The following is a 14,847-nucleotide window of genomic DNA, read 5'->3' as shown; positions in this document are numbered from 1 at the left end:
GGCACCTAGGATTGGTAACAGGCCATAAGTGCTGGGCACCTAGGATTGGTAACAGGCGGTAAGTTCTAGGCACCTAGGATTGGTAACAGGCGGTAAGTTCTAGGCACCTAGGATTGGCAACAGGCAGTAAGTGCTGGGCACCTAGGATTGGCAACAGGCAGTAAGTGCTGGGCACTTAGGATTGGCAACAGGCGGTAAGTGCTGGGCACCTAGGACTGATAACAGGCTGTAAGTGCTGGGCTTTAGAAGTTTTTTAAGCAGCAGTGGTTCCTGGCATGAGAAATGGACAAATGTAACCTTACTGCCGGAGTGAATTCAGCCTAACTTCAGATGCGCTCCTTAGTCTATATTTAGTTAAAGTGAACTTTTGTGAAAACATTTTTTTGTGAAAACATTCCATCTTCTCTCTGATGCTGATTCTCACTTGTACGTGCAATGCTGCCTTGCACTGCGCATGCATAAGATTAAACACTTTTTTTTTTTGCATTATATGAAATCCACCGAAGATGCATGCACACAAGGAGCAGTGTAGAGCCTCATGTGATGGGATGTGACGCAAATATCCCAGGAGGCTGCGGATTTCCCCTTCGGTCTTTACCGAAATGGAAGTAAAGACTGAAGGGGAGAGATCCTCTCCACAAATAAGTAAAAAAAAAAACAACACGCATTTTTCCATTACATAACAGAGAAAGTCACTCTTTAATATAATATTAAAAATGTAATGATGCTTTAATGGCATGTGATATCAGATGTGGACAAGACAGCCAGTGACCCCCCTCTCATCACTGCCCATGTTCTATAAAAACACTGTCTGTGAAGTTTACCCGAAGTGTATAATGTCATCGGCAGCGCAGTGTGATTGCTATGTTAGTGTAAAAGCTGCTTGTCATATTCTACAGCCTAACAACTCGTTGTGTTCAAACCTTCAGATCTCCTAAACCATTGGGTGTAATAACTTGAAATTTTTCCATCACAATGCACTTCCTTGTTACACACAACTGTAACCTTCCTGTACCTCAGCCTCAATAAATTTTAGTGGGCAGAGTTCATTTTCCAATGATGCCATAGTGATGAAGTTTTAGGGGATGTTAGTCACAGATGTTCCCCACTTGTACCTATATTTTTGGATTCATACACGTCCCCATTGCACAATTAAAGTTCAGAACGTTAGTTAAGTGGACAGGAATGTGTAACAGGGCAGGGGCGCCCATTTTGATGGGCAGAGTGTTTTATGCTCTAATGATGCTGTAGTAATGAGATTAAAAGGGGAGAATGTGTCAGCCACTTGCACCTATATTTTCAGTTTTGTTCCCCCACTCTCGGACAAATTGGTGTACAAAGAAGAGAAGCAGACAGTAGGTTTATAGGTATAGATTTGTGACAGGTAGGTATATATTTAGGACCCCACCCCAATGCTCCCCAATTTGCACTTTCAATTTAGGACTCCTAGTTACACTTTCCTCTGAAACAGCAACCCCAAAGTTCAATTTTAATAACTTTTTACATTTGTGACCCCCATATCTTGAAATTCTTTAAAGCTGGGGGGCTGAAATTGTAGTAACTAGTATCTTTAAGGGTCCCCTATACACCCTGAAATTTACAGGTCATTGTGACATACAGGCTAGGAGATATGGAGGTTTGTACACAGAGAGCTGTGAGGATGCAGAATGACATGCAGAAATAGAGGTGGATACGTTTCACAGGCAGAAATCTGAGCTCGTGCTATAAGATGGGGGCGGGATGTCTCCTTCACATGAAGGCTGAACTGTGTGTGCTCACCTGTCATCCCAGCAGCAATTCTCTGAACGGATGGCACAGAGCACAGAGAAGCCTCACTGAGATCTGTGCATCCGAGGTTGAGAGCTGACGAGAGCTGGGCAGGGTATTCACAGCAGCCGGGCGGAGCAACCGGCTAAAACCCTCTGGGGAGAACTATGGTTGTAAAATGTTATGGAGATATCCTGGGTTACAGGTTTGAAAGTAATTTGTTTTTTTTATCCATTGTACTGTTCTTATGGCTTGCGTTGACTGAACAGTTTATATATTACTGTGGACAAATATTACACTGTTATATATTTTCTCTACCTGTTTATGTCTCAATAATAAGTTTGATTTAACAAAAAAAAAAAAAAAAAAACAGATGACAAAAACACAATGGGGAACTTTCAACACAACCAGATATTGAGGATCTTTCAGCATTATTATCCAATCTTTCATTACAAATAAACATGTTACATGTAAACTTTACAATGACACATGCTCAAATTGTTTAAATTAAAAAAGCCCCATATAAACATGTAATTGTTTTTGCTATTAGACTGTAAAGGTGGTAAATTGCCTTTAGTACATACCTATAGAACATTAAGGGTCAGATGGATATGGATATGCAAAGACTATCATAATTAGGATGAACAAAAGACAAAAGTCCCTCAACTTTAACCACTAGGGAAACATATCCCAGATATAAAACCCTATGGACATAGCTGATCCAGAGGAAGGCAAAAAAAACCCTTGCACAATTTGCTCCAACGGGAAAAAAATCCTTCCTGATGGCAGACGGATGTTCCCTGGGTCAGCAATGTCTGGTATCTTTACTTCTAGAAATCATTCAGCTTTTTCCTAAAGCGATCTATAGAACTTGCTGAAACTACTTACTGAGGGAGCCGATTCCACATTTTCACAGACCTTACAGTGAAGAATCCCTTCCTTTTCCGGAGCTTAATTTTCATTTTCCTCCAGACACAAAAGACTGCCCCCTTGTCCTTTGTAATGATCTTAGTGAAAAATGGGGGAGAGAGTTTTGTATATGGACCATTTATATATTTATACAGGGTGATCATATCCCCCTTATACGTCTCTTCTCAAGGGAGAATAGATTCAGTTCAGCTAATCTCTCCTCATAGCTGAGCTCCTCCATTCCTTTTATTAGTTTAGTTGTCCTTCTCTGAACTCGTGTCAGTTTTTTTTTTTCGAACTGGTGCCCAAAACTGGACTGCATATTCCAGATGTGGTCTGACCAATGCTTTGTACAGGGGCAGGATTATGTCTCCATCTCTGCAGTCTATTCCTTTTTTATTACAAGAGACATCATATGTTCTTAATTTTGCTTATACAATGTGTGAATCTGCTGTGTTGTGATCCAATTATATTAAAATATTTATGGATATATTTGATTTGAAACAGTTATTATATAATGTAAGGATGATCCATCGCTCCAAATATAGTGTACACTAATTATATATATATATATATATATATATATATATATATATATATATATATATATATATATATATATATATATATATATATATATATATATATATATATAGACACACATACATACATACATACATATACACACACACATACATACATACAATCCATCACTTACTGGGGGCTGCCTTTGGGTCTCCAAGATTTACTGTATTGTCCGCCACGTCTAAGGATATTCCATTAATGGGAGCTCCACAGTCTGCCACAACAGCAAGGCATGCAGATTTCCCACAATCCCAGAGCCTTGCTGTTCCATCTCTTGAGCAGGTCACAACGTTCCTCCCGCGATCCACTATTGCCAAGTCCAATATTCCTGCACAAAAAAAAAACACTCGATTGAGACATTTGTTTCTTTGATTCTGAGAACTAGTTAAGATGCTTTTTGTACTTTAGTCCTAGAAAGAACACAGAGAGAAAAGGAATCACCTTTTTACCAAAGTAGTTTACAGTACCAACCTCAAAATATAACCGGACACAAAAAGACTATGGGCCCATAGCCAGGTCTGGTTCCAAATGAGAGGATGGGGTTTTTAGTTTCTTAGCAAAAGACCAAGTTTCAAGTATGAAGGTATAAAGTGATTGAGTTCAATATTCATCTGTACATTACATGTACATCTTTTAATCTCAAATCAAGTACATTAGAATAGTGATCTAGAAGAGTCTATCTAAGCAACCAGGTGTTACAATATATATATAATTATATATTACAATATATATAATTATCAAATATTTATGATCCAAACTGTACAACTTTTTTCTAATTTTGGTTCTGTACATTACCACAATTAATTTGATATGAAACAACTCAGATGCAGCAGGTGAAACAAGCCATCCTTCAGCTGTAAAAACTGAAAAAACCCATCCGAGAAAATGCTACAATATTAGGAGTGGCAAAATCTACAGTTTAGTACATCATGAGAAAGAAACAAAGCACTGGTGAACCCAGCAACTCGAAAAGACCTGGACGTCCACAGAAGACAACAGTGGAGGATGATGGCAGAATAATTTCCATGGAGAGAAACCCCTTCACAACAGCCAACCAAGTGACCAATGCTCTCCAGGAAGTAGGCGTATCGATATTCAAGTCCACCATATAGAGAAGACTGCATGGAAGTAAATACAGGGGGTGCACTGCAAGGTTCATGCCACTCATAGTGCTCAAAAATAGAAAGGCTAGATTGGACTTCGCTAAAACAAAAAGCCAGCCAGAATTATGGCAAGAAAAAAGTATGGAGAAGGCGTGGAACATCTCATGATCCAAAGCATATCACATGATCTGTAAAACATGGCGGAGGCAATGTGATGGCTTGGGCGTGCATGGCTGCCATGGCACACTAGTGTTTATCCATGATGTGACACAGGACAGAAGCAGTCGAATGAACTCTGAGGTGTTCAGAGACATACTGTCTGTTCAAATCCAGCTAAATGCAGTCACATTGATTGGGAGGCGTTTCATAATACAGATGGACAATGACCCAAAACATACAGCCAAAGCAACACAGGAGATTATTAAAACAACGAAGTGGAATATTCTAGTCAGTCACCTGAACTGAACCCAAATGAGCGTGCATTTCACTTGTTGAAGACTAAAATTCGGACAGAGAGGCCCACAAACAAACCGCAACTGAACGCCGCTGCAGTAAAGGCCTGGTAGAGCATAAAAAGGAGGAAACCCGGCATCTGGTGATGTCCATGAGTTCAAGACTACAGGCTGTCATTGCCAGCAAAGGGTTTTCAACCAAGTATTAGAAATGAACATTTTATTTTCAGCTTTTTAATTTGTCCAATTACTTTTGAGACCCTGAAATTAAGTGATTGTGTTAATAATAAGGCTTTAGTTCCTCACATTTTTATGCAATCTTTTTGTTCAACCCACTGAATTTAAGTTGAAAGTCTGCAGGTCAACTGAGCTGTTTCATTTAAAATTTTGAGAAATTTTCAATGAAACAAAAATTTCTCATTTAATTAATTGTATGAGAAATGTGAATAAATTAACCAGCTGGCCGGTAAACCCGACCTTGGTTCGGGTCTATCGATTTTACAAAAATCAATAAACCCGAACTTTTCTCACTGTGTAAATCCCTAGCACTTACCTGGTCCCCGCTGCGATGATCCGTTCTGTCCAGTGTTGATCGAAAAAAAAAAAAAAATACCTTCTCCCCGCAGCTCCTCCGGACACGTCTTCTGTCTTCTTCCGGTGAGTGCAGTGACGATCACAGGGGTTTCCCGGTGACGTCGCTGCATGCGTCCATGCATTATACACTATTATACATTATATACTATTATTGTACATTATACACTTTTTTTATGTTTTATAGAAAAAAAATTTTAATAATAAATTTATAAAATTTTGGACATATTTCAAGTGAGTTATGCGATTCGGCGAATTATAGCCTACAATCTAAAATAAATTTCCATGCAAAAAATTTTACACTTTTTGCATGGAAGTACAGAAGTTTGGAAAGAATTAGAATACCTGGCGTTCGCGTACGCGTCCCTCGGCGATTCCTGATGATGTCCGTGCATGCGCCCGTCGATGGGGGTTGTAGTGGGAAATTCGAATATTTTGTATTGGATTCAATACAAAGTCCTGTACCCAATCAAATACAAAATACAAAATATATTTATTTGGTTTTGTCTATAGGTATGTGACGTTGGACTGTTGGACACAGTCCACATATATTACTATACAGTATACCGAATTATCGCATTTTCAGTAGTTTTGATTTATGTATTCTTGTTTAAGCTGATTTTTGTGTCTTTTATTAAATTTTATTAAAGGAAATTTTTTTTTTACATGATTGTGTGTTTCAAACATTTTTTTATATTCATGATATCTACTAGACCCTTGTTCGGACATATTTCTGTAAGTTACAAGTCTACAATTTAAAAAAAAAAAAAAATTCATGAAAAACAGTGTAACGCTTTTGGTACAGAAATCTAGACATCAGTGTAATGCCCAGGTGGTTAATATAGTTTTACATTTTGCCAATTTAAAAATTATATAATTATTATAAATTATAAAAAATAGAAACAATATCTAATACCAAAAAGAGGTATCGGTACCTGCACACCAATTAAAACTAAACTCCGGAGAGTAAGGAACACTAGTATAAATTGTGAAGCTTACAATATGTGTTTAAATCTAAGACACTGGGGAAGGTGAGAAAAAGGGAGGAGGAGAAAAAAAAAAAAAAATGACAGATGAGCCTATGAAGAGAAGGGGTCCAGGTGGTTTCTGTATTCCTGTGAGGAAGAAAACGTTGACCAATATTACCAGGTGTTAAAGAAAGTCCTATGCGTGCTGTGCCTGAAGAGATAAAGGTCTTCTATTCTGTGGATCTCATGGACTCGCTGGAACCAATGCCGCACTGGGGGGGGGTCTCCGCTTTCCACCAATAAGCAGCGATACAGGATAAAGCTGCCATTATCAAATTTCTAATCACTGATCTCTTGTAAGTTTTAATTGGAAAGGAATTGTGCTGAAGGAAAAAGAAAGCTGGATAATTTGGTATGTGTATCTCCATCATCTGTTGGGTTATTGCTTGAACTGTATCCCAAACCGAGCGTAGCAAGGGGCAATCCCAAAAAAATATGTATCAAGGTGCCTGTTGCTATTGAGCATCTTCAACACTTTTCAGACTCATTTGGGAAATATTGATGCAGTTTAACTGGATTAAGATACCATCTAGACAATAACTAAATTCCTGGTATCTGCTGCTAGTGGAAGCTTTGTGACACCAAAACAGAATATGTTCTCTCTGAGCCAAAGTGAGTCTGATCCCTAAATCCTCCTCCCAAATTGTAAGGTAAAGGGAAGTAGAGCTCAATAAAAGGGTCTTGTAGCGAGTTGTAAATCAGAGAAAAAAAAACAGGGTCTCAACCCCCCTTCCCCCTTTCCCTCGCAGAGCTCCTCAAAAGGTGTTAGTGGTCTCTGAAACTTATCACTTGGGTGTAGAGAGCAAGAATGTGGAGCAGTTGCATGGATCTCCAGGGGTTCAGTTCATTCACCTGATCTGAGGAAGTGATGAGCTCTACATATGTTGGACGGGATTAAACAAAGTAAGGTCCTCCACCTCCTGGGGGGAAAACAGGGTTGCCCAGAATCGGGAATAAAGGTGAGGGTGATAAACACCATTTGCTTAAATATCTAAGACACAAATCCCAGGTGCATCCTTATGGGGTGTGTTTTCATGCTCGGAGTCGGCAATTCAGGGAGCCATGGGGTAAGATGTATTGGTATGGGACAGAAGGTCCCATACCATTGTTTATTTTGACGGTGTCTACATCAGTCCAACAATCCAGGTAGATGTGCAGATATAAAATATTTTAAAAAGTTTGGAACTCCCAATCCACCTGCCAGTCCAGGGCGCATTAGTGTAGACCTTGCTGATCTTGGTGACCTATTTTGCCAAATTAATTTGAAAATGCTAGAAGACAAGGATCTAAAAAGAGTCTGAAATAGATAAAAGGAAGCACGGACATACATTCATCTTGACAATACTTTTTTCTGCCTAACCAAGATAAATGAGTTTTGTCCTATCTAGACAGGTCCGTGTTTAGTTCGTTTAGTAAGGGTTGGAAGTTCAGAGGGACAATCTCAGACAAAACCCTAGGTATCTTTTTGCCCAGGTAGGTAATAAAATCTGATTCCTATTTAAAGCTAAAGGAGTATTTTACCTTAGCTATAGTGGTTGGTGTACAGGAGATGTTAAGAGCAGCAGATTTGGAGACATTCATTTCAAATTTAGACATGACCATAAGTCTTTTATTCACTCCGTATGTTTGGGAGGGAAGCTGAAGGGTTTGTAATTGCAAATAATAGATCATCCACGTAAGCACCAATTTTTTGCTTTGAACTCCCCATCTCCAGACCCTCAATAAGCGAATTGGAGCAAATCTTCCATAATAAGGGTTCCTTCATCAGGGGAGAGAGAGGGCAGCCCTGCCTTGGACCATTTGATATGGGAAACGAGTTGGAGTGATAACCATTTTCCCTGACGAATTGAAAAATGGTTAGAGCCTTTCTTTATATTAAATCTTTGGGTTACCATTAAAAGAAGGTAACAGTAAAAGAGTACAGTAAAAGATTCTCTTCAAAAATTGCTTCAAGATTTACTCTTTACCTGCTTTGTGTCCTTTAAATGTGACAGGGCAGCTGCCATCTTCTGCTGACCAGATCTTCACCTGAGCGTCCACACCGCCGCTCAGTACTACCAGGCCAGAAGGGAAGAACCTGCAGCAGTTTACATCATAGATGTGCCCTTTCAGGATTCTCTGAAAAAGAAGCAGAGGATATTCAGTATAGCAGCTGGTACAGCAGGAACCTTTCCCGGTATGATGATCATTTCTTTATTATAAAAACATTATACACATGGATAAAATTCTGGGCCATCAATAAGGGAGAAATCCTAACTTCACAGTGCTTAACTTTAGCCCAATTCCAAGAAGTTATGTCAAGTTTCTCACCCTGATCTCTCCATTATTCGTCTGCCAGATCTTCATTGATCCATCGGTGCTGGAAGACAGACCAAGCCCCCCTCCACTGGAGATATCCAAAGATGTAACCTGTGAGGGAGACAGAAGTACAGGAAACCGAGGTTACTGATGTTTTATAGGAAGGAAGTAAATGAATATATAGAAAAATTACACCTGTATACACTTTTTCTTGATTTGAATAATAACCCTGACCTTATTACACACAAATGTAATAGTTTTTGTCTACAATAAATCAATGTTAACTAGTCGTCTGCAGAATAAAGGGAAGGGGTGTACAAGGGCTCATGTTGATGGACATTCTAGTCATTTGCTTCCTTTATCATTTAGGCTTATGCAGTTTAAATAGAAATGCAGCATATGACAAGAAAAAGCCCCCCTTATAGGACAGGCTGTGTCCACAGAAATACAGTACAACCCAAAACAAGTCAGCCTCTGAATTGCCATATGTACTGCTTAATTACAGTCTGTGGGATTATCCTGACCTGCATTTGACTTTTGGTTTTGGTTGACATATTGCTATTTTTGTTAGGCCTAATGGTGAACACACATCTATTAATTTTTAATCATTATCATCATCTTGTATTTATAAGGTGCAGAAATATTACGCAGTGCTGTACAGAGTCCATCGTCATGTCACCAACTGTGCTTTAAAGGGTTTCACAATCTATTGCCCCTACCATATTATAATATACTATAATATGTCATTAACATAGTCTAAGATCAATTTGGGAGAAGCCAATTAACTTAACAGCATGTTTTTGGAATGTGGGAGGAAACCAAATTACCCAGGGGAAACCCACGCAAACACAGGGAGAACATGCAAGCTCCATGCAGATAGTATCCTTGCCAAGATTCAAATCTGGGACCGCTGCAAAGGCCAGAATGCTCACCTCTTAGCCACCCTGTCTGGATCACGATGTGGCCACACTAATCTGTTCGGCTATAGAAATTATACATCATATGGACCAGGTCTGTACAATAAAGCTCAATAGCAGCCAAAAGTGTTTAATTTCAAAAACACTTTTGAACACATTAACGATACCAGATGTTGGTACTGTTGATGGCCCTAAAAGTGCATAGCCACGACTAGCTCTGCCCACAGCCTTTGGTTTAACAACTTATTGAGCCGATATATTAAAACTTTCCAAAACTGGAAAGTATAGACTATCATAAGCAAAGAAAGGTGATACAGCAAACCAGGATAAATCTGATCTATTGTTCTATTTGCAGAAGCTTGGGGATAAAAATGTAAAAGCTCTTCTTAGTCTTTATAAACCTTACCAGCACTGTATTGTAGGCTGATGACAAAATCCAGCTTTGTAGGTTCTGCAAGCCCAGTCCTCATAAGAACTGGAACCACTGGCCGTTACTGACATCTGTGGTGCAGCGCTAAAATTATTGCAAACCAAAAAAACTATTTTCACTTGGCCCTGCTCAGTGTGTGGGACTAGGCACCAGACCTGCACAGTCCTCTTTCCAGGGTCATGCAACAATCTGAGTGTTAATCTTCATGAACTCCATAATTTTACATTTTAATAAAAATGTTGATTGTGTGCTGCCTGGTGTGTGAACATTTACAATCTCTTTAGGCCCAGCAAGTGAGCAAAAAAAAAAATCAGTCCATAATGAACAAACTAAAGTTAACCCATAAGAAGACAAAATACCTTACACTTTTTTCATGGATCCTCACAAAGCTGGTGTAAGGGGATAGGAATTTACTGGAGACATTCCCAGTAGGACACGAGATGTGCAAACTTTTCTGCAAAAGACAGAGCAGCAACCCATGAGTGTATTACTTTCCATAAACTGATACTTCTTTCAGCAAATAAATCCTGAGCTGAGGGAGGGGATGTGTTCAGACAACCTTACAGTTGACTAAAGGTGGCCATACACTGGTCAAAGATGGATGCACAGCCAAATAGATGATTTACACAATCTAATGTGAAATCTATTTAAAATACTGACCATTGTATGGCTGCCTTTGCAGGTTAGGCATTTAGCAGAGAGTAAAATCAACTTGAATTTGATTCTGTTCAGAAAGACAGTTTAAAAAAAGTTGTCTACTGCTGCATGTCTTCTCCACTAAATGTCCTCAATCTTTCTAAATGAATGATGGCCAGCATCTTGCAACCTGCCTTGGAGTTTGGACTGTCATAACCCCCTTATGCCAGACTCTCCAAACTCCTCCCCTGTACATACTGCCTTCATGTTAGACCCTCCAAACTCCTCCCCTGCACATACTGCCTTCATGTTAGACCCTCCAAACATCTCCCCTGTACATACTGCCCGCATGGCAATCCTCCCCCAAACTCCTCCTCTGCACATACTTCCTCTTATAATGCATTTTACATTTTTTTGCACTATCCCCAAACTAGCCCATTCTGGAAGGAACAAGGTTTTTCTAGGTGACTGGTATTTAAGCCAAACCCACCTCTATTATTATTATTATTATCATTTATAATATTATTATTAATAAACAGGATTTATATAACGCCAAGATATAATGCAGCGCTGTACATTAAATAGGGGTTGCAAAAGACAGACATATACAGACAGTGACACAGGAGAAGGAGAGGACCCTCCCCCAAAGAGCTGACAATCTAATTTTTCAACTGCGGGTTAGGTTGTATTAGGTTTGCAAGTAGACACCGATTACCTTAGTAATCCCATGAACAACAAACTCTTCAGAAGAGGCGATTTCAGGGACTCCATCTCTGCCCACTCCATTGCATTTCAGACTCCCGTAGATGGTGGGTTTACCTAGAAGAGATCAATAGCGAGACAGGCAACAGTAACCTTATGAATTCATGCAAAGAGGACAGGTACACTTTAGAACCCTTATGCTTTCTCAGCAGAGTAGATGTACCCAAGAGTCCAAGTGAATGTACCCTCTTATAATACATCGGCAGATATAACAGCTGGCAGGGCTGACTTTGTCATTCAGGGTGGCAAACCACCAGCCATTACATACAGATGTACTGATATCTATAATGGAACAAGAAGCCAATATTACTAAGAAGTGATCACTGTCATCACGGTGTATATCTACTATTTCATAAAATGCAAGGGCTTTATAAATAAGAGATCATATTAATGCAGTATTCTCCCTAGAAATGTTTTTAATCTGGGTAGGAAATAGTTGTAGCCAGGTGACAGCCCCTGTATTGTGACCCAACTTTTCAGTAACCACCCAAAGACAGACACTTACCTTTAATCCTGCAGATCTGTCGGGAGGTTTCTTTGTTTGGGTCCTGAGTCGTCCTGGTATCCACCTTCAGCCTCTGAGCCGGGCGCTGACATCTTCTCCCTTCTTCCTGCGTCCCCTAATCTCACACAGCACAGTCGTGTGACACAGATGGGAAAAAAAAAAAAAAGATTGTAGATCTCACTGCCTGATATCAGAGCAGAAGGAGCAGCCAAGCGCCTCCAGGAATGCATGATGTAGGTATCCTGGGAGGCATTGCGCGCCTATTTTGTCTTGATCATTGCAGCCACCTTCACAGTTCAAGATCGGGTAATGCAGGAAGAACAATCCGGAAGAAAAGAGAAGAAGTCAGTGCCCAGCTTCCTTTGCACCAGGTCGCAAACAGATACCAGGATGACCTGGGACCCAAATGAGGAGTCCTGCCAATGGATCTGCGGAATCAAAGGTAAGTGTGTTTTTATTTGGAGTTTAGTTCCACTTTAAGATGTCAATGGTCAATGACTTACCTGGAATCTTGCAGGACACCCAGGCCTCTCCCTCCGCTTTCCTGAAAGCAAAGTAAACAAACAATAAAGTGGACCTGTCAATGACTATACAAGTCTTTATGAACAGGTTCCCGACATGTCACAATATACAGTGGCATACTTCTAAACCAATCTGTGACTTTGCCTAGGCTGGGATGATGCCATCAGTCTGCTGCAGACACAAGGCAGAATTTCCTCTTCCATAAGCTGCGTACACACTTCCAATTTTTATCGTTGGAAATGAACGACGAACGAACGACCGATTGGCCAAAAATCGTTCGTAAAAAAAGTAACCAACGACGCCGACCAACGAGGATAGTCGTTGGAAATGAACGACCGGACCGGCGGATCGGATTGGACGACGATCGTTGACCATCTATCGTGTGTACGGTCTTTCAGTGATCGTTCATGGTCTGAGCATGCCCGATGAACGAACGTTCGCTCACTTCCTGTGGTGCACATCACTTCCTGTATCGTTCAAATGATCTCATCTATCGTGTGTACAATATCTGTGAACGATCGTGTGGTTATCTCTATGTGCAGGATCGGTGCTATACGATCGTTCACAGATATCGTGCAGGATCATTCGTTGTTCGTTTACCAACGATAATAATTGGAAGTGTGTACGTAGCTTTAGCAATCAGTCTGAAATATTGTAACTTTGTAGCAACTTACAAGGCAAGAGGTTGCAGCAGGGGCTGATCTGAGTTACAGACATCTGCAAACACAGCCAAGAACTGTACAGACACCAATGGACATGACCGTTATAACCATCGTTATCTTACGTCCCTGTGACAACCACTATACCCCCCCCCCCCCCCCAAACACACATTACATGTTTTTGTACAGGTGTCACAGGTACAGGAAGTAAATGCAAAACTTCCCATTGGTAGTCACAGATTGAAATAGAAATCAGACAGAAAAGTTACCTCTTCCCCACACCTTTGAGGTTGGAGTAACAGATTGTCCAGTAATTGAAAAATATATTTCTACCCCATGGTGTATAATAAGTCCCTGTTGGGTATTAATATCCCTTCGTGGCCTCTAAGGGGCTCACAATCTAATGTCCTTACCTTAGTGATATGTCATGAATACAGTCTAAAGACAATTTTGAGGGGAAGCCAAGTAACCTAATAACCAAAAGTTTTATTAATGTATGTAAATACCAAAGCCTAGATTCTTCTTATTTTCTGTATGTCTTCCAGACCGGTACCTGCTGCTCTCTCTCTTTGTGCAGGGGGACTGGTCTTGTCTCCGCCCCTTCTGTAGTTTTTGCAACATGGGAGGATACCAGAGTACCAAGAGGAAACCCACATAGACACGGGAGAACCTGCAAACTCCATGCAGATAGTGTCCCGACTCGAGATTCGAACCTGGGACCCAGCGCTACAAAGGCCAGAATGCCCTTATACTGACAAGGGCCACGATACCTCCAGTTGGATGTTACTTAACACAGAATATGTGAGTGGGGAGAATTGGGACACCTCAAGGATTTTGCGGCATGTCAGAATTTGCTACCTGGAAGGTAAAGAACTTGGGGGGTAGTTTAGGAGTTTATTTCCTGGGTAGCTTAGCTTGTGGTTCAGGTTAGGTTTAGAAGGTGAGTGTGTATGTGTGTGTGGGTTGCAGGTTAGACCTCAGGATGTAAGGGGTTAAGATAAATCAGCACCACGGGGGTTCAGTAGCAAAATTTGACTGAGCAATCACTGCCATGGCAGGGAAATCTGCAGTTTCAAGAGTAAGGTGACCCAGGATGAAACCTCCTGGTGGTTGGCATCATGTTCATTGCAGCCCCCATTCATTTTCTATTGGGCTTCTATGAGGACACCATACCCATACCAGTACCTCACAGCCCAGCCTAAACCCAAAATACCACATTGGTATGGACTGACCCCTCCATTAGAGGAATTAGAATTTAATGCAGAAAAACACTTTTCGTACTATAATGTATATATCAATGGTCAAAAAAATGGAAACCCCTAATATTAACCCAAAAAAACAAACAAATAAACAGCTGCCATCTTTGCTTGTGTTGTTATGGCAACTGGTGATATAAAATAGAATTAGATACCTACAAGAAGCCCATGGATACCTGTACAGAGAAATGGGCACACAGGACCTGGTCTAAATATTACAAACATATTTTAGATATATTAAAAATACTCCCTATATTATTAATAACTTGATATTTCCCCCACCTGAGACTCTGAACCCAGTCACTCTGGATGTAAATCCTGGCAGCCATTTTACAGGAGACCAAACAAACACGGAAGTAAATCCTCACAACCCCGGAAGTCCATTGTCATGCGGCGAGACTATATAACGTCTCTAGGTGTCACAGAG

General features: G+C 40.3%; 1 protein-coding gene across 2 annotated transcripts in view; it reads right to left on the bottom strand.

The window, feature by feature from the left end:
* PAAF1 (proteasomal ATPase associated factor 1) overlaps positions 1-14,798 on the bottom strand; it is a 24,079-nt gene extending 9,281 nt beyond the window's left edge. The window contains exons 1-7 of one of the 2 annotated variants that reach the window (XM_072401254.1): positions 14,703-14,798; positions 12,487-12,527; positions 11,432-11,535; positions 10,445-10,534; positions 8,746-8,844; positions 8,403-8,553; positions 3,395-3,589 (exon numbers count right to left, since the gene is read on the bottom strand). In XM_072401254.1, the coding sequence (XP_072257355.1) occupies positions 3,395-3,589; positions 8,403-8,553; positions 8,746-8,844; positions 10,445-10,534; positions 11,432-11,535; positions 12,487-12,527; positions 14,703-14,749 (727 nt within the window). In that variant the 5' untranslated portion in view covers positions 14,750-14,798. The remainder of the gene's footprint in view (positions 1-3,394; positions 3,590-8,402; positions 8,554-8,745; positions 8,845-10,444; positions 10,535-11,431; positions 11,536-12,486; positions 12,528-14,702) is intronic. The other variant, XM_072401263.1, reaches the window with a different exon arrangement.
* Between the last annotated feature and the right edge of the window lie 49 nt (positions 14,799-14,847).

This window comes from Pyxicephalus adspersus, chromosome 1 (genome assembly GCF_032062135.1).
Source record: "Pyxicephalus adspersus chromosome 1, UCB_Pads_2.0, whole genome shotgun sequence".
In the NCBI taxonomy this organism is placed as follows: domain Eukaryota; kingdom Metazoa; phylum Chordata; class Amphibia; order Anura; family Pyxicephalidae; genus Pyxicephalus; species Pyxicephalus adspersus.
Note: the sequence above shows the minus strand (reverse complement) of the source record. Positions and strands in the feature narration are given on the sequence as shown.